This window comes from Dipodomys spectabilis, unplaced genomic scaffold (genome assembly GCF_019054845.1).
Source record: "Dipodomys spectabilis isolate Male_0828 unplaced genomic scaffold, ASM1905484v1 ptg000001l, whole genome shotgun sequence".
Taxonomy (NCBI): Eukaryota; Metazoa; Chordata; class Mammalia; order Rodentia; family Heteromyidae; genus Dipodomys; species Dipodomys spectabilis.
Window position 1 is genome coordinate 21,184,416 of NW_024870678.1, and position 24,855 is coordinate 21,209,270.

The window sequence follows — 24,855 nt, forward strand, 5'->3', positions numbered from 1 at the left end:
TGAACTTCCTTTTAAATGGGAGAACCTTTATAACTGGGGAGACAGGAGGGAGAGATTTTAAGAGAGATATACTTTAAAACCTGGCGCTCTGGAAGTTGATTACCTCTGAAGTATTACTGAAGCAAAGTTCATTGGAAAGTAAACCACCCAGAGTATTGATGTATGCCCCAATTTGCAAAACACTGAACTAGAATTCAAACTGAAACACACACACACACACACACACACACACACACACACACACACACACACACACAGAGAGAGAGAGAGAGAGAGAGAGAGAGAGAGAGAGAGAGAGAAAGAGAGAGAGAAAGAGACACAAGAAATTCATCTTTTCTAGTTTGAGATCTAACTTGAATAACATGGATTTAGATGTACTATTTTACACTGTATCTTTTTATTATTTAGACTTCAATATAGAGCGTAGTGTGAGTTTTTTATGGTGTTTTTTGTTCATTTGTTTGGTAGTATCAGGGAATGAAACTAGGGTCAAGTGTATGAATGTTAAGTACCACCGAGTCACATACCCAGCTCTTTTCATTTTTTAAATTTTGAGACAGGCTTTTTCTGCATTTCCCAGGAGGGCTTGGATTTGGGATTTGAATAACCAGCATGACAGATGTGTGTCACTATGTCAGGGATAACTATTACTGTTTTTATTGTTGCAGATATTTTTTGGAATTATTGTTCATGTGGCCTAGAAACTAACAAATGTTTGTCACAACCCTAATCTGTTTTTACTATCTGTTCTGTCCCATCTTTATAATGTTCATGGGTACAAGGCTCTAAAAGCAGGTCAGGAGGGGAAGTGAAAACACTCTGTGTTCTGTGAGCAATTGCTGATGGTGATAGAACTGAAAGTTCCTTGTCTCCGTGTGTGTATTGCTGCTTGTGTTATAAAGATGCAGGGGTTAGGCCCTGATTCCACAGAAGGAAAAAGGTTTTATAAGCTAGACACACGTATTTACTTGTTCCCTCTGGATTGGAGGCAAAGAGCTATATGCATGCTATTTTTATAGACTTTGTGTTAGACTTAGTGATTATTACCAGAGGATTAAATAATTTGCCACTTTAATTAATCCCAATGATATTTAACCTAGTTTACTGGGGGGAAGGTAACCTTCAGTTAATATTGAGGATAGTTAAAACTTAAAAGATTTTGAACATAGGCCCGGTATTGATGGCTCACATCTGTAATTCCAGCTACTTAGCAGGCTTAGATCAAATTCGTATCTCAAATAACCAGCCAACAGCTAGAAGTGTCACTTAAATGGTAGCGCACTAGCTATGAGCATAAAAGCTAAACAAGAATTCAAGGCCCTGAGTTCAACCACCAGTACAGATGCAAATTAATAAAAGAAAAGAAAAGGAAAAAAATGAAGGTAAAAGTTTTAACATAAACCTTTATGTGATTGGGTTGTGTGCATCTGGTAATAGAACTGTTGTGTTAAAAATAATAATTTTGGCACTATACCTTTTTTTTCTAAAAGTATGTGATTTCATTTTTTAAAACAATGGAAAAGTAAGCCGTGCACTTCAAAAGCTTTTACTATGCTAGTTCTGAATGTGTAGGGCCTGGGGTCTGGGAAGAAGTTTGAGGAAAATCAAGACCTTCGTTGACACCCTTCATGTACTTCTAGAATATCAGATTCATTGTCTTAAACCCAGTGTGTCTTACAATGAAACAGCTAAATAAACTTCCAAATTAAAACCAGCTGTTCCACATCCCTGGAATTGTCAAGGGTTTTAGCTAGGACATGAATGATATCTTTTGAAGAGCCAGAATTATTTGGTTGTGGAATCTCAATTTAAATGATGACTCTACTGCCTTCTCCTGATACCCAAATCTCCAAAACTCTGGTTCAACTCCATAAAATGAAACAGCAACAAAAACAGGCCTGTGATAAAAGATCTGAGTCCTCAGAGCTTGAGTCTCCTCCTTTATAAACCAATAATTGGGTCAACACGTTGCCCAATGGGGACAGGGGTTGGATGATCAACCTCAAATACTGGTATTCTGGCCATTGCTATGAATATAAACCATTCTTTGGCTCTGATCAGAGTCCTGTGTCTTTCATCAATATTCTACTTACCTGATGTACTGTAAAATCTCAGCCTCTTTACTGTTATTGCCAGCTTAACTGGTTATACTATGCTTTTCCAGAAAGGCCTTTTATGACACATCTGTAGGATTCAATGTGATTTGTAAACCTAACTTAAACCATTGAAATATTTCTATAAATAATAAAGGCTGATTAGAAGTCTCTCTAAATTCTAGGTTTACATTGTCCCATGCTCTCTTAAGAAAATCATGAAAGAATTTCCTCAACTCTTTTAAGAGCCAGGTCTAAATATATTCAACTACTGAATCAAAATAGGAGTAGGTACTTTTGGAATGGTTAATCCCCACAAGAGTGGCTAGCGAGGACTCATAGTTGGACAGCAAAGTGAAAAAATGTTAGAAATGGCCGTGTCATCTAACATGACAAATTTTTGAAGTGGCCTTAATTTAAGTAAATTTAAAACATTAACTGTCTTTAGTCATCAAATATTGGAGAAAGCCTTACAACCTCAACCAAACAGTTTTATTCTGACAGTTTTTTGGCCAACTGCCCATAGAGTTCCTCACAAAACCCATATTGACCTGTCATTCCCTACCTACAGAGGAGACCAAGACATCAACCCCAGAGTAGAGAGCTCACAGAAAAAGAGTTCTTGAAGTACTGGTCTTGATTTATCCAACAAATATTAATGACAGGCCAAGTTTTATGTTAGATTCGGGAAGCCACAGTAAGCAGAACAGTGTGAGCACAGGATATATGGTCTCAATTAGTTATATCAGTTTAGAAGAATGAAGATTTGGGTGGTTTTCAGTTGAAATCACATCATTTACCTTTTACTGAAACCAGTCGGGTTTCCTAAGAAATGTTCTAAACGGTGGGTGGTCTAGAATTGAACTACACTTTCCACACCCACAAGGCAATTTCTATAGTCTTAACCCATTTGAGATAAAAAGGAAGTTGAGGTTGACCATGCCACCATAAATCAATACAGAACCACAGAGCTCTTCCTGTGTGTTCCTGAGTGGCTTGAGCAAAACACCAGCTGAGATCAGTGCTGGTTTTACCTGAACTATTCTCATGTCTAGATCCCTACCAGGTGTTTAATGCCCCTCACCACTCAGTGTATTGAGTCCATGCTGGATCTTAACATTGCTTATACACATGGTTCATTGCATTCCATGGTTACCACAGTGAAATATTTACTCCCAAGCCATTTTCTAGATAAGGAAACTGAAGCTTCGAGAGAGATGAGCTGCCCAAAGTCGTACAATACAAAGCTGGGATCAAGGCTAGGCAGTTCAAAATCAAAGGCCTCTCCAAATCCCAGCACTATGTTGTTTTAGGCAAAACACACTCTTCTTGCTGTTCTCCCCTAACTCTTCAAGGTCATGTTCACCTCAAGATCTCTTGACCTGCTATTACCTCTGCTTAAAACTCCTGCTGTGCAGATCTTCACACTGCTTTCTTCATACAAGCCAGGGCCTCAGCATCGCAACCTCAGAAATGCCTTCTGTACCTATCAGGTCTGCTCTTTCTTTCTAAGTGTGCCTTTTCTCTTCTCCTTTTTCATTTTTTACTGACTTCCCCTTAAATCTTAACACTTGTCTTTCCTGAAGTTGTATTACACATGAATTCACTTTCTTGCTCATTACCCATGTTGATCACTAGCTCCAGGAAGGCTGGAAATTCCTGAATCTCCCCATAGAGCCCCATGTTCTGTATGTTCTGGCGAAAAACCCACACCTGCTGGGAGAGTTGGTTGATTTCCTACCACTCTCTCCTCTCGCTGCTTAAGTAAGCACATGCTTACTCCTGTCCATAGCAGTCCTCAGAGCCACTAAAAGAGATTGGAGGGAGATTGTTTAGTTTTCTCTGCCATTCACTCTTCAGTGTGAGGTTCCACTTGAGCATATGAATCAAAGGTTCACACCTCTAATCCTAGCTACTCAAGAGGCTGAGATCTAAGGACCCCAGTTGGAAAGCCAGCCTAAGCACAAAAGTCTGTGAAGCTGTTATTTCCAATTAACCCAGCAAAGAACTAGAAGTACAGCTGTGACTCAAGTGGTAGACTGCCACTTGAGTCAGCTAGAGCGTGAGGCCCTGAGTTCAAGCCTCAGTGCAACCAAACAAAAACAAACTTTGAAGAAAAGAAGAAAGACAAAAAGAAAGAAAAAGCAGTTGAAGTATAACAGTCACAGACTCATTATTCATTTAATATATTACCTTGGGACAAATTTCTTCCATCTGGGCCTAATCCAACAACACTAATAATAAGATAGAAGATAGAGGTTAGTTATGGGCACATGAACTTTTGGGTTTAAAAAGTCCTAATAATCACTGTAAACAGCCACAGATTTTTTCCAAGTTACAATGATTACTTTAAAGAGGGCTAAGTTTCTACACAAGTATTACCTCAAAAGAACTCATGAGCTAATAGTATTAGGTCTTGGGTTTTGGCCCATCTTATGAAGCACAGGCAGAAGAGAAATCATTATAGATCTGTGTCCTCACAGTGGCAAGGCACTGTAATTTTGCCCTGAAAAGTGCTCAGTTATTAAAAGAAGCTAAAATAATGCACAAAAACACATTGGACAGAGGTGACATTGATCAAGATGTATTGTGCTCCTAAACTGACATGGTGAATTAAAATTTTGTATAACTACCTAAAGATAATTTTTAAAAACCATAAAATTAAAACACACTGGAAACCCAGAGACTGACTTGGGCTATGTCGAGTAAAAGATGAGTGTGGACAACAAAATATCTAATAAAGGTTTCAAATAATGTCAGTAGTGTTTACACCTGATTTCATTTGATAGAAGCATTTTTTTAAAATCAGTTGTGGGGCTTGAACTCAGTGCCTGGGAGCTGTCCCTGAGCCTCTTTGTACTCAAGGCTAGTCCTCTACCACTTGAGCCACAGTGCCACTTCTGATTTTTGAGTGGTTAATTGGAGATGAAAGTGTCACAGGGACTTTTCTGCCTGGGCTGGCTTCGAACCATGATCCTCAGATCTCAGCTTCCTGCATAGCTAGGATTACAGGTGTGAACTACCAGTGCATGGCTTGGTGGAAGCGTTTGAATTCAGTCACCAAGAACTAGAAGACAGGGGCCACAAATTCCTCAGCTGAAGCCAGTGGACAACTTCTTAGAGTAAAACCTTACTTTTAAAATGTATTTAGAATAAATACAAGTACATAGGATTGTTTGACACCATGTTAATGATCCCTCCTAAATTCTAGAAATTCTTTGACAGTTTGGGAAACGGAGGATGAGAAAGTTCAACAATGTAAGGCAGACACTGTCTCCTAAGAATAGAAACACTTTCCTGGCAGTAGCAAATCATGCTGTGATCTAATACAGCTAAAGAATGCTGTTCAAAGCCAACCTATATTTAAGAAGATTTAATAAGGATGGCTTAATCTTCATTTCCATGTTGCTTTAGAACAGCCAGTACTTTCCCATTTCTACCTCTATTTACACAAAGGATTTGTTTGTATTACAAGCAATAAATTCTCAAAATGATGAAATATCAGAGCAATAATCACATCAGGTTAATAAGTTTTACAGTGTATTTAAAATATGGTATGAAAATCTTTCTCCCAATAAAAGTCTTTTTAAACTCCAACTTGGTTTAAGCCAATGTCCTAGCACACAATTTTGAGGAATGAGATAGAATTTCTATGGTATGTTTTCTTTAGAGAAGAAGAGAGTTGAGTGTCAGTGGCTCATGCCTGTTATCCTCACTACTCAGGAGGCTGAGATATTAGCATTGAAATTTGAAGTTAGCCTAGGCAGGAAAGTCATGAGACTCTTATGTCCAAGAAACCACCATAAAGTTAGAAGTGGAACTGTGACTCAGGCTGTGATGCTAGCCTTGAACTCAAAAGCTAAGTGATAGCACCTAGACCCTAAGTTCAAACTCAGGCACACACACACACACACACACACACACACACACACACACACACACACACACACACACACAAAGGAAAAAGGGAAAAGGGAAAGAAAGAAAAGCAGCTATGATGTGACTATGCTGTATAAGAGATATAAATGTCTCAGCAGGTGGGAATGAAGGGGATAATTACTTAGATCTTCCTAAAATCACTAGGATAAACTATAATCCATAAACATAGTGAGAAGTGAGTGTTCTCCTGGGAGAGTGATTCAGATGTCTATGTCTGTTGGCATGACCCAGCTTCTCATGTGAACACCAGGCCAAGTCCTTGTAACCATGATGGGTCAGGCCATGAGACAGGAGAGTTATTCCTTTTCCCACACCCAAAGTTCCTTTAATCCTGAAATTCTTCATCTCACTCATGTTACTTTTGGTTTAAGAAGTTCTCAAAAAGACTCTTTCCTCTATAGTGTGACAAAAAGCAGAGGTATCCAAGAAAATCCAGTACAGAACGCCATGTCCAAATAGTTATTTCTGACTTGACACAAGAATGTCCTAAATGCTTCCCATTAGTTGGTTCTGAACACTACGATCTCCCCTGCATCTTTTCTTGCAGACAAAACCATGTGGAAGTAACGGGTTGTTCTAAAAATCCCCTTGTGATGGTGTCCGCCAGCAATGAGACTTCTTTGGCAGCCTGGCTATAATGCTATAAAATAGCATTCCTAACTTACTGGGTCCTTCATCCACCCACTTAGTAGCCTGTTTCTGCATCACATTTTTAAAGATTTTTTTCCTCCTCCCCTCTTAGCAACCCAAATGTAACCCAGCATGATTTTAAAATAGATATGCAGTGCTCATGGGAACAGAGATAAAAAAGATGAGATGTGGTTTCTTCCTTCAGAGAATTTATAATTTAGTAGCCATGATTTAGTTAATAAACCAAAAGAAACACAGAAAAGTACTACATGATGTCATTAAGGATTGATGATCTGTGTTATTCCTCTGTGATTCACATTAATACTTTGCTCCTTAAAACAAAGCATAATTTATTTGACAAACTCTCTTATTTGACAAGCATTGATACTCTAGTTGATAGGACAGGCCCATTTCAGAAATTTGAAACAGTTGAGAGAAGAAAAATGGCTCGAAGGTTACACAGACAAAGTTAAAGAGCTGGGATTAGAACTCAAGTCTTCTGATTTTTAACTCAGGCTCTTTGTAGCCCAGAATTGAATAACTGTACATTGAAAATTACATAGGAGTAGCTCACACAAAAAGACCTGTAGCAGATGGAGTCAATTCCTAGAGATGTGATTATAATAAAGCTTCACAAAGATAGGGAAGATTTGGATTGAGCCAAAACAGGAGAGATGAAAAGCACTTAATAGTTATTGAATGGAGGAGAAGCTGAGCAGTGGGAAATAAAGAAACCCCAAATGGGTAAATGATTGCCTCATTGTACAATGCCTGGCTCATCACTTACTGTGAATGTAGAGTTTTCACATGTTTTAGGTTAATAGTGACTTGGAAATAACTCCATAGACTACAATATGAATGTACAGCTGCCCTTACAGTTGGGTAGGATGATGGAGAGCCTTTAAAAGCAATATTCTCATCAAAGTTAGGTTCTATATTGGCAGACAGCATGGAAGTGTCCTACAGGGATCTAGAATTCTAGATGTCAGTGTGAGTATCTTTTGCAGCTTCTTATTTCTTTTCAATAAAAGGAAGTGGTTGGACTAAAAGCTTTCTAATCTTTCATCTTGAAAAGCATTGATTTCTCTGATAGGGTATAAAATAAGACAGCATGGAAGATTTGAAAACTTGGGAGACAGGAGGAAAACCATATTAAGAGAATACTGGAAGGGAAGATGGATGGGTATGAGAGGGTCCTGGCCTGGAAGAGTCTCTAGTAATCTAGGAATAAGAACATAGAGCTAGAATAGCATGGCAGAAATAGGAAGGAAACAATGAACATAAGAGCCATCTAAGAGCTTTTGCTCACTGACTGGTCTGAGCAAAGGGCCCATGGCATCTTCCCTGAGTGGCTGGAGGGAAAAGTGGGAAGAGATCCTGGCATAAAAGCAAAAATAATTCGGCCTTGGAATTGTGTTTGGCTGACAGTGAAATATTGAAGTAGGAAAGTCTTATACTCATGGGGGAAAGAAAGAACTAGCAGTCATGTGAGATGATAGAATTGGAGATAAGTAGAATCGTCAGCTCAAGGGAGATCATTAACGTTCTTGAGAAAACAAACATGAAAGCATTTACAGTGCATTAGCCAGAGTGGTTTTCACTGTTATAGTTAAAGAAACATGGGTCAAATGACATTAATAAAACAACCTCATTTTCTTTTCTTTTAGAAGTGAATAGAATGGAAGTTAGTCATACATTTTCATAATTAACCTTGCAGTTTTCAAGAAATGTTTATCGAAGCAACTGAAGACTGAGTTGTGGACCTTTAACATTTCCATAAATACATTTATATTCCATTCCCACCTATTCTCTCTTACTCTAGAATTTCTTATTCTGATGGTTTTGTACTGTGTCATGTTTGGCTATATATACTGGAACTACATTTCCCAGAATTCCCTTCCCATGCAGACCTGGATGAGAATTATCAAGAAGAAAAACTTGCTGAGTTTGGAAGGCCAAAGGGATACTTTGGGCCTTTACTTGCTGATTGGTGCAAACCCTGCTGCTGACCACTGATTTCCCCTCGTAGGTGTCAGGGAGAAAGTAAGGTTGATCAGATCCTCCAAGTCCCAGGCCAGGCACATTGTGAGAGGTTTTGAAGAAAGGCAGCCATTGTTCTGTAAGTGGTCTGTATCTCAGATGGTTTTTACCTCCCTCTGCTTTGATTTCAGTCATAGTAAGCAAATAGAGGCTCTACTAACTTCTCTTTGTGGCTCTGACTGATAAGTTTGTGTTTCCTTCTAGACCTTTCCTCAGCGTCTCTCACAATTGTGTGACACCTGAAAGAAATTCCTTATGCATATCACTCGTGATCCTGGTTTGAGAGCAGCTGCTCACACTGTTACATGTGATCAGTTTTCCTTCCTGACCTTCCTTTAATTGACTGTATGATCTGTGCTGTGCTTATTCTCAAAGGATTACTAGCTACCTGAAAGAATACTGGAAGAGAGGGAAGGAGAAAGAAGACAAATAATAGCCAATAATTATCTTTAAAAATTGAACTGAAGCCTTTGAAAGGGAACTCTTGTTCTAATATAATTTTTTTTAAAGAAAATTGCAGTCAAGACTGAAGCATTGACTTCAGTTTTTTTGGGGGGGCGGAGGGGAGGGTCTGGTCATGGGGCCTGAACTCTGGGTCTGAGCACTGTCCCTGAGCTCTTCAGCTCAAGGCTAGCGCTCTACCACTTGAGCCACAGCGCCACTTCTGGCTTTTTTCTTTTTGCTTATGTGGTGCTGAGGAATCAAACCCAGGGCCTCAAGCATGCAAGGCAAGCGCTCTACCACTGAGCCACCTTCCCAGCCCATTGACTTCACTTTTTTAAGTTGCCCCCAAACTAAAGATAAAACAGTGGCATGCGATTGAAAAGACCCTAGCTAGGAATAGGTTGATTCTGGAAGTTTAAAGCCAACATCTCTCTTATTATAGTATGTACCACAATATAAACTCAAACTCAGGAGTCTCTCTGAATTAAAACCAGTCCTTTCTACCAGCTGACATTTTCTTAGATTCTTTGCTGATTCTTAATATTTCAAAATATTGTATCAAGGGCTGGAAAGGTGGCTCAGTGGTAGAGTGCTTGCCTTGCATGCATGAGGCCCTGGGTTCAGTTCCTCAGTACCACATAGGCAGAAAAAGCTGGAAGTGGTGCTGTGGCTCAAGTGGTTGAGCTCTAGCCTTGAGTTGAAGAGCTGAGGGACAGCACCCAGGCTCAGAGTTCAGGCCCCATGACTGACCAAAAAAAAAAAAGATTATATCAAGAAAATTGATATCTAAAGGAGATTTAGTTTTACAATGAACATATAGGAAGAAAAAAAGATTCCATCAAACGAAATCAGTGGATTGGTAACTACCACCCAAAGTTCATCAAATGAATAAAACTTCTTCATATAGAAGGTTCCACAAGCCTGGCGCTGGTGGCTCATGCCTGTAATCCTAGCTACCAAGAGGCTGAGATCTGAGAATCACAGTTCAAAGCCAGTGTATGCAGGAAAGTCCATGAGACTCTTATCTCCAATTAACCACCAGAAAACAAAAAGTGGTGTTGTGGCTCAAGTGGTAGAATGCTCCCCTTGAGCTGAAGAGCTCAGAGACAGCACTGAGGCCCAGAGTTCAAGCCCCATGACAAAAGAAAGAAAAAGGAAGGAAGGAAGGAAGGAAGGAAGGAAGGAAGGAAGGAAGGAAGGAAGGAAGGAAGGAAGGAAGGAAGGAAGGAAGGAAGAATGTAGGTTCCACAAGATCTGAAACCTTTCCCATGCTAGACATCCCCAGTCTTGCCACAGCCGATTAGGTCTTAACTGCCATCACTGACCCAGCAAAGATCAATGTCCATCAACTTAATCCCTTCTCACCTCTCTGAAACTTGAACAAATCAAGATCCAGAAACTGGTATTTTCCAACTTGGAGTAGAAGATGAATAATGAAGAGGTAGAGCGGGGGAACAGGGGGAGGGGCAGGAGAGCTATACCATCTGTGCAAGCCTAGTTACTAATTCACAGAGTTGGAGCAGGGCAGTTCTGCTGGTCAATACCAAGAAGAAGCTAATATGGAGATGTAGCATAGTCCATTCACTCTTAGCCTACCTGATGACAGGAATAAGGCCTGGCTGTTTGCTCCTATTTGTCTTGAATTAAGTATGGGTTTTGGTTATACATGATAGATGTGAATGCCTGCTTTTGAGTTAGCAGTGGTTGGCTAGAGCAAGCCTGTACATGGTCTTGCCAGAAACCTTGTGCAACATCTGGCCCAGAAGACCTACATTCCTCCCCCAGACTCCTTCTTCAACACCATCTGTGTCTTCTGACGTTAGTCGGGAACCTCCAACAATTATCTTCATTTGAGACAACTGGTTTGCTGTTTTGATCCTTGTAAACAAGTTTCAAAACTGACTCTGTTGTAGAGAAGAGATATTGAAAGAAAAGAGGAAAAGGGAAAAAAAAAGAAAAAGAAGGAAAAGGAGGCCAAAAGGGATAAGGAAAGAAGCAGGTAGGGAATAAGAATGGGGAATAGGAAGTGAAAGTGTTAGAAAAAGATTTTTCTTCATTTTTTTTAAAAACACTTTTTCTTGCTATACAAAAGCCTTTCGTAACCATCCTATAAAAATGTTTAGACTTTGGGTGTGAGGCTAAAAGATGTCTAAACTGCAAGTGACAACCTACTTTTTTCTAGTCAATCCAAACTTAAGAAAGTTTTCTCAGAAAGATACTCAGGAATGCCATGGAGAAAAATGTAACCCAGTAAAATTACTTTTATAAGACAATATAATGCCCCTGGGCAATACATCTCTTTCCAGGTCTGATTTATCCTCAGTCCACTGCGTTAAAGAATACAGTGGAAAACTTACCCTTCAGTTGAATACTAGCCTTTGTGCTTTCAAGTAGCAAATACAAGCCAAGCCAAGCTTTTTACATTAGCAGAAACATCAGGTGATTAGAATTATTCTCAGCTTGCTTCCAGTACTTATGTAGAATGAGGCATTACACCACAGGAGATTGCTCTGCCTGATCAAAAGCAGGACAAGAATATTTCTAGGTAAGGAAAATGAATAAAGTACTTACTTGGTCCTAGACCAATTGAGAAAGCAGCCACGTAAACCAGCAAGCTGGCTAAGGACAGCCATTTCAAAACAGCTGGGACGGGGGCAGGGTCTGTGACCATCTGGTATTCAGTGTGGCTTCGACCAACATTTGGCCAAGATGTAGAAGTCATCTCCTCTGTCTTACCCATGTCACTTCCTGTGGGTGCAAGCGAGCCCCCCATGTGAGAAGTGGTCCCTTTAAAGTGCTCTTTGACAGTAGTGTTGCTGGTTGACAGATTTCCAGCTTCAAAAAACACAGTCTCATCCAAGGACTGGTTGCCATGATTGGGACTCCTGCAGATGGTGGTGACATTCATATGGATGTTGAGGTTCACGATGCCCATGGTCAGCAAGGAGGCCGCCATCACGGAGGAGCCGATGCACAGGAAGGTTTTGCTTCCGATGTGGTCTACCAGAAGAGTGGCTGGGATGGTGCTTACCACCTTGACCACCCCTACCCCAGTAGAGGCCAGGCTAGCTGCCTCATTGCTTTGGAAGCCAACAGACTTCAACACAGTTGATGCATAGAATAATATGTTTGGCTGTCCAGTGACTTGTACAAAAAATACTAAGGTGAGCCCGATCATGATTCGGGTCCTCATGTTGTCCTTGGGACGAAACAGATCCCCAAAACTGTACTGATACTCATCTTTCAAGGATGACTTGATCATCGTGAGCTCCTCAGTGGCATCTGCAATCCCTCTTAACTTTCCCAGAACCTTGCTAGCAGCTTCCTCCTGTCCTTTCATCACCAGGAACCGAGGGCTTGGCGGAAGGAAGTACATGGCGATCGCTTGCAAAACTCCCAAGGGAATAACGAGGCCAAACATGTACTTCCAGCCCTGGGCAACGTTGGCAAATGCATAATTTGAAATATAAGCGAAAAGGATGCCGGTGACAATCATCAGCTCATTGAGTGACACCAGAAGGCCTCTTCTGTGTGGTGGGGCAATCTCTGCGATGTACACACAAGTGGCGATGGAAGAGAGGGAAATGGAGACCCCTATGGCAATGCGTCCCACAATAAGCATTGTGTAGGACAAACTGAGTATCAAGACCAAGCTTCCAAGCCCAAGTAGACAGGAGGACAGGATGATCGCAAGCCTTCGGCCATACCTGTCTATGAGGAAGCCTCCTGTGAGAGATGCAAGGAAGGCTCCGATGAGGAGAGAGCTCACCACCCTCTCCTGTTCATGGCAGGTCAGGGCTAGTAGAGTTCGGATCTGCAGGAGAGCCCCAGAGATGAGCCCGAGTTCATAACCCATCAGGAGGCCACTGACAGCGGCGGTGACAGATGTCAGGAAGATAAACATGCTGCAGTCTACAAGCAGAGAAGAGAAACAGAGAGGTCAGTTCTGTGTTGTTATGCTGAACACTTACTTTCCACATGGAGACTTAACCTTGTATACGTTTTTCAGAATACTGAGTGCACACGAATACAGCAAAACAACGCATTAACTAAAACAGCTAGAGAAAAAAAAAAAACAATTATTTTCCTTGTTTAGGAAAAAAGGACAAAGACAGGAAGTCCAGTTTCCTTTTATCTATGAACCTTATGTTGTTTTTAGTTGAGTCTGGATGGCTACTCAAGATACACAGATGATTAGACCTGAGCAAACAAGAGGACACAAGTTAGTGTGGGTCTTGGGGTTCGATTCAAAATTCATCTGGCCTTTTAGGTCCATTCCTCCCCAGTTTTCTTAAAGCAAACTTCTAAAGGCAAGGTAGAGGAAACAGGAAGCTCTAGAAAGATTACACATTTTCTACAACAACTGAGGCCCAAATGAAACCAGCACACTTTTCTCTGTGTGTCCTTGGCCACAATTGGGCAAGAATTGGCTTTTGTAAATGCACAGAGTGTATTGGAACGTGAGGTAAAGGTATGGGAATGGTTTAACAAAGTTAAGGCGATGTTAGAAGGGAGGAAGGGAACAAACTAGAAGAAGGAACGTGCAGTAGAGCAGGCTGGCAGGGGACCTCTTTTGTTGTTTTGTTATTTTTAATATCAAATACTAGAAGTATGTCAAAAGGTGCACAGCTATGAATTTCTTTCTTTTTTTTGGGGGGGGGGGTCTGGTCGTGGGGCCTGAACTCTGGGCCTGGGCACTGTCCCTCAGCTCTTCAGCTCAAGGCTAGCGCTCTACCACTTGAGCCACAGCACCACTTCTGGCTTTTTTATTTTTGCTTATGTGGTGCGGAGGAATCGAACCCAGGGCCTCATGCATGCAAGGCAAGCGCTCTACCACTAAGCCACCTTCCCAGCCCCAACATAGCTATGAATTTCCAATGGCAGGTGCTCACATATCTGTTTTATGCTTGACAAATAGGTCGATAGAATAGAAACAAAACAGAAAGTGCCAGAGGGAAGAAGAGCATGCCAAATACAGTAGAGAGAAGTTTCCAGACAACAGGACAGGAAAGCTGCAGCCATGCCTTAGGGAACTAACAGGTAGCCAGCACACAGTGTGTGGAACACAAAATCCTATGTGGTGTGAAGAGTGGCTGAGTGGCAGAGCACCTGCCTAGTAAGCATTAAGACCTTGGATTCAAACCCAGTCCTCCACCCCACCCCCACTATCCTGGGAGTGGCTGGGAAAAGACAGAAAGTGAATCTGGATAGATGCAGAAAAGCTACTGCATCTCAGTGACATCTTTCAATGTTCTCTGAGTCATTCAAAAGGCTTTGGCAACATGGATTTCTTCTTTATAAACATACTGTTTCTGCTACATGGAAATGAGTGTGTGTGTGTGTGTGTGTGTGTGTGTGTGTGTGTAGTGAAATAAAACAGATCAAGGCCTTGCCTCCAAGACACAAAAGCATCCAGTGATATCTTTATTACTTATTACGTCCTTTTTTTTCCTCACAAAAAACTACTTTAAATCTGCTAGGTCTATTTATGATCTCAGTTTCCACATCTTCTTTTTCTCATACAATCTTTTTAAATTAGAGATAAGAATCCCATGGAGGCGGGGCACCAGTAGGTCATGACTGTAATCCTAGCTACTCAGGAAGCTGAGATCTGAGGATCGCAGTTCAAAGCCAGCTTAGGCAGGAAAGTCTGTGAGACTCTTCTCTCCAATAAACTACCAGAAAACCAGAACTGGTGCTGTGGCTCAAGTGGTAGAGCGTTCGCCTTGAGCTGAAGAGCTGAGGGAAGGTGCCCAGGTCTAGAGTTCAGGCCCCATGACCCACAAAAAAAATTTTTTTCATTTAGTATCAATTAGTTATACAAAATGACATGTCCGTAACATGCATACAAAGTGCCTTTATTAAATTCAACCCTTCCTCCTCCTGGCCTCCCCTTTCCCAAACCAGTCTCCACAAGCTTCATTGTCTCATTTTTTCACTAAATCCCCAGCAACAAATCCCTTTACTGTAAGGAAAAATTAGGTCAAATCTTCCTATTTGGATAATGTATTATTCTTACCTCCTGTAGACATTGTTCATTTTATCTATGATCTGCTGGTTATCATGTGTGTTAATCTCTTGGCATTTAGTCTCTGTTACTCTGACTGGAGAGTTAGCTGGAGACACTGAGTTAAGGATGTTCAAAAACAGAGTGACACTGAGCTAAGAAGCTGACGCTGGAACTGTATGGGCAGCAAAAGATTGTCGTTGCCTCTGTGTCTTTCTCCTTCCTCTTCCTTGCTTTCTCTTGTAGTAGAAAAAAATGGCATGTCTCTACAAAAATCAAGACTCCTCAAGATTCAAGGGTCCCTTCTTTTTATGTTTTACTATCCTCCCTTAGAGGAGGTGGGTTTAGCTGAAGATGGTGGCTTACACTGACAGCTTCCAATTGTCTGGCGAAAACACTACTGACAGAGGAGGGGTCCAGCTTCTGCTGCTTTCTAGACAAAGGTTACTTGCCTAGCTCTTTAGCCTGGGGCTCAGAGAACACTGACAAAGATGTGCGCAGTCCAGAAGCAATCCCAGTGTGTCAATATCCCTATTAAAGTCCAGAATTTAACACTCACTATAATCATTCAGAGATGTAATGCAAGTATTTACATATGAATTATTTAAAAATTAAATGTTATTACAATGTCTTATTTTCTTATTACTGATGTATTTTTATCTCTAAACAATGAACCTCTAGATGTTTAAAAACTTCCACCAGGTCATTCTCTGGCCATTGTTTCACATGGAAAGTTGTATCAAGATGGGGTTGATGTGCTATAGAACTGAGCTGAGGTCTTAGCTGTATGAATCTTAGTTGCCCCATTATATTGTAAAAGTTTTACTACAAGCTAACATCCTCGTTCACCTTATGACTGGGATTGAAGACCGCTGAACTTCTACTGCCATGCACAGTGTCTGATTAGGCTTGTGAAATTCCAGTTCACTGTAAAAACTACCCAGAATGCTTCCAAAACTAGGCCATTTTAAGTCTTCCATCAGAGGCACATTTTTTCCTGGTGCTACTTTCTCACATCTGGGTTAGATGAATAGACTAGGAAGCAGCCAGGGCTACAAGAGTGGGAACATACAGAATTAGTATTTAAACACACACACACACACACACACAAACCTAGCTCTGTGTTTGATGGTAATGATCATAGTATCTATCCTCAGCCACTTGCTCATAGCCTTGCTTCGTGGGGCCCCTGATTCTACATCTCTGTCTTCCTTCAAAAGTACCACAGGGAATCCTCAGCTGCTTCAATTTCATATGGAAATCATCCAAGTGCATGCTATAGGACCCACAAGGCTTGGAGTTTGGCTTGTCCCCTGTCTTTGGGGGTACTTTTCTATAAAAGGAAAGGCTCCAGTGTGCCCCTTGAAGCAGTTAAGATGGCAAGAAGACATGACCACCATCAAGAAGCCTTATGCAAATGAGCCCCCAGACCCCCAGCACTGAGGGGGAGAGGGGGAGAGGGGACTGGCACTGGTCAAGAGATGGTAGTGCTGGCTGCTATAATAATAGCTGGATTGTCCCTGCTCACACGGCGAGTCACGTGAAACCATGACTATACGCAGGCAGAAGACGCTCAGTTTTTCACAATATTTGAGTTTCTGCCTACTTCTTCTCCCCGTTCTTCCCCAGATGTCCATTCCTGAGCATGTACATAATGAGCCCACAATAGATTCTTGCCGCCTGACTGAATCCCACAGCAGACCAAAAAACAGGCGTACACAGGTCTCCTTGGCAGGCAGCCAGGTCATTATCCAGCTTGACCAATTGTGAAAACTTGGCAAATTACAAAGAACTCCTTTTTTCCCCCTGGTTTGTTCAAGAAAAGCTTGCAATGGTCCCCGAAAGCCCTTGCTATTGTTATCTCTGCTTTCTTTGCTCCTTCCCCCGAAATGCCTTCCTCCCAGATCATCTTCCACCAGGAAGACCCTTCAGCGTCATTGTTTTACCCCTGCCCTGTTGGATTTGGTGGCTTGTTCCCCACTCACTGTAAGGGGACTCACTTTGTGGACCTGTTTGTCTTCACTCTTAGACTAAAAGTTGCTCGCAGGCACCCTGCCTTATGTCTCTATTCTCACTTCTAATGTTTTGCATGATAGTGCTTGTGGAAATCCTCAAAGAGTGAGCAGAAGCAGCAACATTTCCAAATATGGAACCTCAAACCTCTCCTTCATCTGCAACGATCAGGTGAAGGTTCACACGTGGCATTGTGTGATGGTCAGCATGCAGAATTTTGTAGTTACATAAATGCTTAGGTTTGGCTAGGATGCTATCAGCATTTCCATAAAGCTTTCTGTCTTATCATGAGCTTATTCAAAACACCATTACAGGGATCATAAGGTATTTCATTGCCATGTGTGGTACATGTATGTGTGTATGTATGTGTGTGTTTAATTAAATGTCAACTCTGTTGACATTTAATGAGGTTGGTCTTTCCCCTGCCTCACATCTCCCCTCACAGCCTAGCAAAACCTAATTCATCTTTAAAGGTCCAGCTCAAATATCCCTGCCCCTACAAAACAGCCTGCCATTGTAGTTAGAATAGCAGTGTCTCTATACCCAGCCATTGTGTTTCCCCTCAAAATGAGATAACACATTCATACCTCTGTACCCAGACATTAGTTAAGATGAAATCTCCTGAGTTCATGTTTGAGCTGGCCTTAAACCAGGATCCTCTGATCTGATCTCTGCCTCCCTAGTAGTTAGGATTCCTGGCTTGTTTCCTTCCTTTCCCTGACTCCCTCCCTCTTTCCCTTCCTTTCTTCTTTCTCTCTCTTTTGAAATAGCCTAGCCTGAAACTCATGATCATATCGCCTCAGCCTCCTGATTGCTGAGAGATTAGAGATATGTGTCACTACAATGAACCACAGGCTACTTTTTTTTCAGTTTCTGTTTTTTTTGTGTGTGTGTGAAAATACTGTACAAAGGGGTTACAATTACACGGGCAAAATAATGAGTACATTTCTTATCAAGCATTGTAGCCTCCTCCTTTGTTTCCCCTTCCCATTCCCATCCTCCCCCCCCACCCCTCCACCCAATCCTCCCCGCTACACCCCCCCCCCCGCACCGAAGTTGTAAAGTTCATTTTCGACATAACGACTTGTACATCTCATTGTTGCAGGCTACTTTTAAAATTATATTTACAACAAAAGTAGTTGCGAAAGCAACTACTAAAAGTCTCAAAATGCATTTTTTCCATTCTGTGTGAAACGTTGCTGATACCCAGGTTTACTGCATTAAATTCACCTTTCAAGTCAGGCAAACTTGAAAAACAGCCTTATAACATAATGACATTTTATTAATCTAACAAGGCCACATTGGGTATGGAATTTCCAAGGGTTCCCCTCGGCTCACCATTCTATTCCTGCTTCCCCAGAGAGTTTCTCTTGTTCCCTGGCTTTTCACACATGTGCAAGTGCCATCACATCTCCACACCACCAGAGCCAAGGGCCGGAGATAATGGAAGCAGACTCATAGCTTATCTCTGAAGCCTCTCTCCTTTTATGAGAAAGCATCCTGGAAGACTTACTGTAATGTCTCATTGATCAGGACCAGTGGGTCATTGGTCAAACTTGGTCACAAGTTTGGCCTGGGCAGTGAGTGTTGTACCTTATTTTAGTTACCCAGAAACAAAAGATGGAAAATCAGAAGTGAGTACTCAGTATCTGGCACACTGACTAGCCAGTTAGAAACTCTGAGGTGTGAAACTGAAGGCAAAACTGAGGGATGTTAGCCCAATTCCTAAGCCCGAAGTTCCTTTCCTGGTATAGATCTACTGGATTGGAAAGGAAATTTCTGCTTTCACTTTTTGGTTCCTCGATTATGAACAGGGGGCATCATTCCCGGATCATTTAAAGTAGGGTGTCGTTCTTCGTCAAAAACAATGTGTAAAAAACTAATGGCTCTCTTTACTGAATCCTTTCTTCCCATTTGTTTCATGTTTCCAAATGCAATGAGTCACTGTCTTTCCTATCCAGCTCAGAATTGTTGAAGTCCTGGGGATTGTAGCTCCTGAACAGAGATCAAGAGAGAAGTTTTGGGGTGGAAAGAATTGGGCTTTAGAGAAAAGATCCTTTGGACCTTTGAGAAGGCAGCTCTAAGTGTCTCATGGAGTCGTCTTGCCTTTCCCTGGCTAGTGAAAAATGGATGTCCAGTGGATCTCATAGAAAGCTGACATTTTGCTGCCCCATTTCATACATCTGCATTTTGTTTAGTATAAAGTACTAACTGACTGACAAATAATTATGACTTTCAGTGCTTTTGTCATTGTACATGTGTCTGTGTTTTCATGAGGATTTTTGAATGAACGATGAAGAGGAATTGGATCTGAACAAACTAGCCACTGGAAGCTCATGCCTGGAATTCTAGCTACTGAGATCAGGTACCTCAACCAATGTCTGGGCACAGTGGCATGCCTGTTATCCTAGCTATGTGCAAAGCTAGATATGGAGGACAGTGGTTCCAAGAAAGCCTGAGAAGAAAAGTCCTCAAATGTCCATCTCAAGAGTCCATCTTAGTGGAAGAATCAAGGCAAGGGGGTGGCATATACCTGTCCTTCTAGAATAAGAGGATTATAGTCCACACTTGTGCTCAGGCAGGGAATAAAATTTTATCTCAAAATAACTAGCACATGGCTGGGAATGTGGCTTAGTGATAGGGTGCTTGCCTAGCATGCATGAAGCCCTGGGTTCGATTCCTCAATACCACATAAAGAGAAAAAGCCAGAAGTGACTCTGTGGCTCAAGTGGTAGAGCACTTGCCTTGATCACAGAAAGGCTCAAGGACAGTGCCCAGGCCCTGAGTTCAAGCTCCAGGACCAGCAAAAAAAAAAAAATAATAACCAGCCCAAAAAGGGTTGGAGACTTAGCTCAGAGGCTGAGCACCTACATAGCAGGGCCCTGAGCTCAAACCTTAGTGCCACAAAGAAATAATTGTATTGTCAAAGCTCATAGAATTCACAAACTTTATAGACCATGATAATGACAATTTGCCTTGTGAAGGTTAAAATGTGTTTGTGACTTTAAGTATTATTACTTTCCCACCATACTGTGAAATATGCAAATTTTATGTCATCACCTGATCTCAATTTTTTAAAAAGAAAAGAAAAGTGAGAGAAGGGATGGGTTAGGAGCGATGGGTGTCAATGTTGTCAGACACTTCATATTCACATACTGTTTTGGAGAATGGGAACTTCTTTGTACAACTACTTAAAGATAATAATAATTAAAAATGTTTTTTAGAAAACCTTAGTGCCAGGGGGGAGGAGGGATGGAATGAGGAAGAGGAAGTGGGAGAGGGAAAGAGAAAGAGGAGAGAGAACAAAGCAGCAGCCAGCCTATCTAGATGCCTTTGCTGTCTCTAGATGATGATTCTCCGTATGTGGGAATCTATATTGAGCTGTAGGCATTTAAAACTTCCCCAAGTATGATCATTTTATGTTGAAAAAAATACCATGCTTTTTGGTTTTCAAATGTATGGAAGTTTTCGTCGTTGTTGTTGGGTTGTTTTTTATTTCGGGGGGGGGGGGGGGTGTCAGTCGTGCAGCTTGAACTCTGGGCCTGGGCACTGTCCCTCAGCTCTTCAGCTCAAGGCTGCACTCTACCACTTGAACCACAGTGCCACTTCTGGTTTTCTGGTGATTTATTGGAGATAAGAGTCTCATGGACTTTCCAGCCTGGGCTGGCTTTGAACTGCGATCCTTAGATCTCAGCCTTCTGAGTAGTTAGGATTAGAGGCATAAGCCACTGGCGCCTGGCTTTTATGGGAGTTTTTAAATTTGATATACCAATGAATACACAGTAGCTTTCTGCCATTCTATATTTTCTAGTCAATCAAAATAAAACTGCAAAGATTATTACATGAGAATTTGAGGTTATTTTTCTATTTACAAAGGAATCCATATATTCAAAATGCTTGAGAATCAACCTCTTTCTGCTTTAGTTTAACAATTGAAGAGTTTAACTTCAATAAGGGTAAAATGGAAAGTACATAAATAATATTGTAAATCCTATAGATGGGGGTCCTTTTATGAGGAATACCTTATTTGTATAATTATCATCTAGATGCTCACATAAGAAAAACCATGAATGGAGCAAGGTGAATGGAGCCAAGAAATAAGAGAAATGGAGGAAAGGTTGAAGATCGCGGTTCAAAGCCAGCCTGGGCAGAAAAGTCTGTGAGACTCTTATCTCCAATAAGCCACCAGAAAACCAGAAGTGACGCTGTGGCTCAAGTGATAGAGCACTTGCTTTGAGCTGAAGAGTGCAGGGACAGCACCGAAGTCCAGAGTTCAAGCCCCATAACCAACAAAAAAAAAAAAGAAAGAAAGAAAGAAAAGAAAAAAAGAAGGAAATTCAGTGGATTTGAAAAATCCACTATAGGAAAACAATCCACTATAAGAGAAAAATTGTGTGTGTGTGTGTGTGTGTGTGTGTGTGTGTGTGTGTGTGTGTGTGTGTGTGTGTTGTGTGTGTGTGGTACTGGCCTACCAGTACCACTTTACCAGTCTACCACTTCAGCCATGTTTCCAGCCCTTTCTGCTTCACTTTTTTTTTTTTAATTAATTCAGGTTTAAGGTGTTATCGTTGAGCTTTTGTGCTCAAAGCTAGTGCTCTATCACTTGAGCCAAAGCTACATTCCAGATTTTTGGTGGTTAATTGGAAATAAGGGTCTCATGGATGCTCCTTGCCCTGGCTGGCTTCAAACCATGATCTTCATATCCCAGCCTCTTAAGTAGCTTGGATGACAGGGGTGAGCCACCGGAAAGCAGCATTCACTTATTTTTTGGATAAGGTATGTTTATTCCTGGGCAGCCCTGTACTTCAATCCTGAGGGGACTGCAATAGAATCTGCACCTCCATGCTTATCTAATAGACAAGGGCAGTAGTACTCTTCAAATCATCAGTGAAAATGTACTAAGTGTTTATATGAAGAGGACTTGAGAATGTGAAAGGAAAGGGCCTGTAATCTAGGAATATCTAAGAGCAGGGATGGGGGGAAAACCCTGTTGGTGGGAATAAAGAACAAGACATCCCAGGAAAACACACAGCTGGGGAAGGAAGCAGTCAGAAGAACCACAGTTTCCTGAGGGTTGTGACTGGGAAGAGGAAGGGGTGGGAGCAAGAAGCTGGGAGTGTTCAATCACTGACTTTATTTGAATATGAAAAGAATGGGGCTGGGAAGGTGGCTCAGTGGTAGAGCGCTTGCCTTGCATGCCAGGCCCTGGGTTCGATTCCTCGGCACCACATAAGCAAAAAGAAAAAAAAGCTGGAAGTGGTGCTGTGGCTCAAGCCTTGAGCTGAAGAGCTGAGAGTCAGCGCCCAGGCCCAGAGTTCCGGCCCCACGACCAGACCCCCCCAAAAAAAGAAAAGAATGGAAGCCTCTTAAAGCTAGGGAGATTGGAGACATGCAGGTATGGTTTTCTAAGACTCCCTCATTGTATCCGGAGTATCATTAATCCCAGAAACATTCTCTATTTCTCTAAAGTATATAGTCACCTTCTCAAGAATTCCGGCTCCCATGGTACATACATAATGTACATACATACATCCCAGTCACTGCTAACAGCACAGATGCCTTGGTCACCCCCTTTCTGTGCTTTGAATTCTGTGTTCACATCATACTTAGATATCTGCAGTTCCCTGAAGATGTTATTCTATTTTCTCCAAACATATATAGGCTATTTTCTAGGTTTAGAACATTCTAGAAACACACACACACACACACACACACACACACACACACACACACACACACACACACACAATCAGTAATGGGTCTTGAACTTGGGCCTGGGCACTGAACTCTTTTGCTCAAGGCTAAAGCTCTACTACTTGAGCTATAGTGCTACTTCCAGTTTATTGGAGAAGAGTCTCATGGACTTTCTTGCCCAGGCTGGCTTTGAACCATAATCCTCAAATCTCAGCCACTAGGGTAAATAGGATTACAAACATGAGCCACCAGTGCTTGGCTCTCTATCTTATATATTATAGTATTATATCTTATACATTATATATTATACTTTATTTAGTTACTTATTGCAATTAGTGGATTTGGAAAGTCTGGCTGCTGTTCCCTAGTTTTTTTTGCCCAAGGCTGGTTCTGTCCCTTGAACCACAGCTCTACTTCCTAGTCGTTGTTTTTTTTTTTGCTGAGTTATTAGAGATAAGAATCTCATGAACTTTTCTGCCTCGCTGGCTTTGAACTGCACTTCTCAGCTTCTTGAGTAGTTAGGATTATAGGCTGACCCATAGCTTCTGGACTAAACAGCCATATTGTCTCCAATGACATTCAGGAAGTGGCTGAACATCGCTCTGTGTAACATGTGCACTAAGATAATATGTGTATCTATCTCCTCCACTGTAGGATTCTTGATCTTTTGCCATTCTTATCTAACATGACAGTAAGCATCTGCACTACCTGGATGTCACCTGTTTACCATTGGGTCCTAGGCCTTAGCATCATATCTCATTTCCAGTAGACACTCAATATTTATTGAATATCTCACAGTCATATTGCTTACAATAGAGATATATTCTGAGATATGTTGTTAGGCAGTTTCACTGTGGTGCAAGCATCACAGGATGTACTCACACAAACCTACTACATGCAGAATGGACTATGTAATACTGCTGATTGCTCTTAGGCTCTGCGGTTTTATAACATGTAACTGAACTGAATGCAGCAGATTAGAATAACACAATTATATCTGCATATCTAAGCATAGGAAAGCATGCTCAGAGGATGAAAAGAAAAGGTCCCTTAAAGAATATTAAGGGAGTTCTGTGCAATTTAAGTCCACAGGGGATCACATTTGTTAAGTAGTTCATGACTGTAGTTAGATTTTTTATCTTTGTGATGAATTAGGAAAATCTATCCTTCTTTACCCTGAAACATCCAGTATTGTTCCTTTTCAATAGTAGGTGCTCAATAAATACTTACTGAATAAAAATCCTCTTTAGTTCAACAAGCACTTCTTTACTCATTTGCATATTGACCAATCACGCATGTGTATTGTCTGGGGCATAAATAGCAGACAAGGATTAGCAAGATGATCCGTGCAACCAGCTTTGGTGGTTATGTTCAACACACTGTTGACACATATCCTTAGGTTATATCTAAGGGTAGTACTCAGAACACATGTTTGTAATCCATGCGAAGAAGTCATAATTCCTACCTATCATGACTATGAGTAGTCATTTTCTAGGCATTAGCAACTCAGAGCTTTCCTTACTTATTTATGTTCTGCCAGCACTGGCATTTGAATTCAGGGTGTCACATTTGTTAGGTGAGCGTTCTTATCAATTGAGTTACTTTTCATGCTTTATTTTTTCAGATAGGGTCTTAAAATTTTGCCTGGGTTTGCCTGACATTGAGATCCTCTTGATCTCTGCCTTGGCAGTATCAAGAATTAGAAGAGGGAGCCAGGAGCGTGGCTTATCTCAGAACTTTAATGGGTACAAAAATATAATTTTTCTAGGAACTTACAATTCTATATTAAAATGTCTCATGAAAAAAAAATATGAGCACCCATACGATAGAATGCAATCAAGTTCTGTAGTGAGTGTAACTGATACCCAAATTCCCAAATTGGACAGAGTGCTGATTATATTATATTACTGGCCAAAGGGGAAATCTTTGAACTAGATTTGGGGTGAGGTGCCACTGTGCTTGAGGGGGCAGGTCTCGGCTTCTTTGCCAGCTGGT

At 41.3% G+C, this 24,855-nt stretch overlaps 1 protein-coding gene across 1 annotated transcript in view; it reads right to left on the reverse strand.

Annotated features, from left to right (window-relative positions):
* Slc2a12 (solute carrier family 2 member 12) overlaps positions 1 to 24,855 on the reverse strand; it is a 49,436-nt gene that overhangs the window by 16,736 nt on the left and 7,845 nt on the right. Inside the window, exon 2 of the mRNA XM_042681981.1 lies at positions 11,718 to 13,058. Coding sequence (XP_042537915.1) covers positions 11,718 to 13,058 — 1,341 coding nt within the window. The remainder of the gene's footprint in view (positions 1 to 11,717; positions 13,059 to 24,855) is intronic.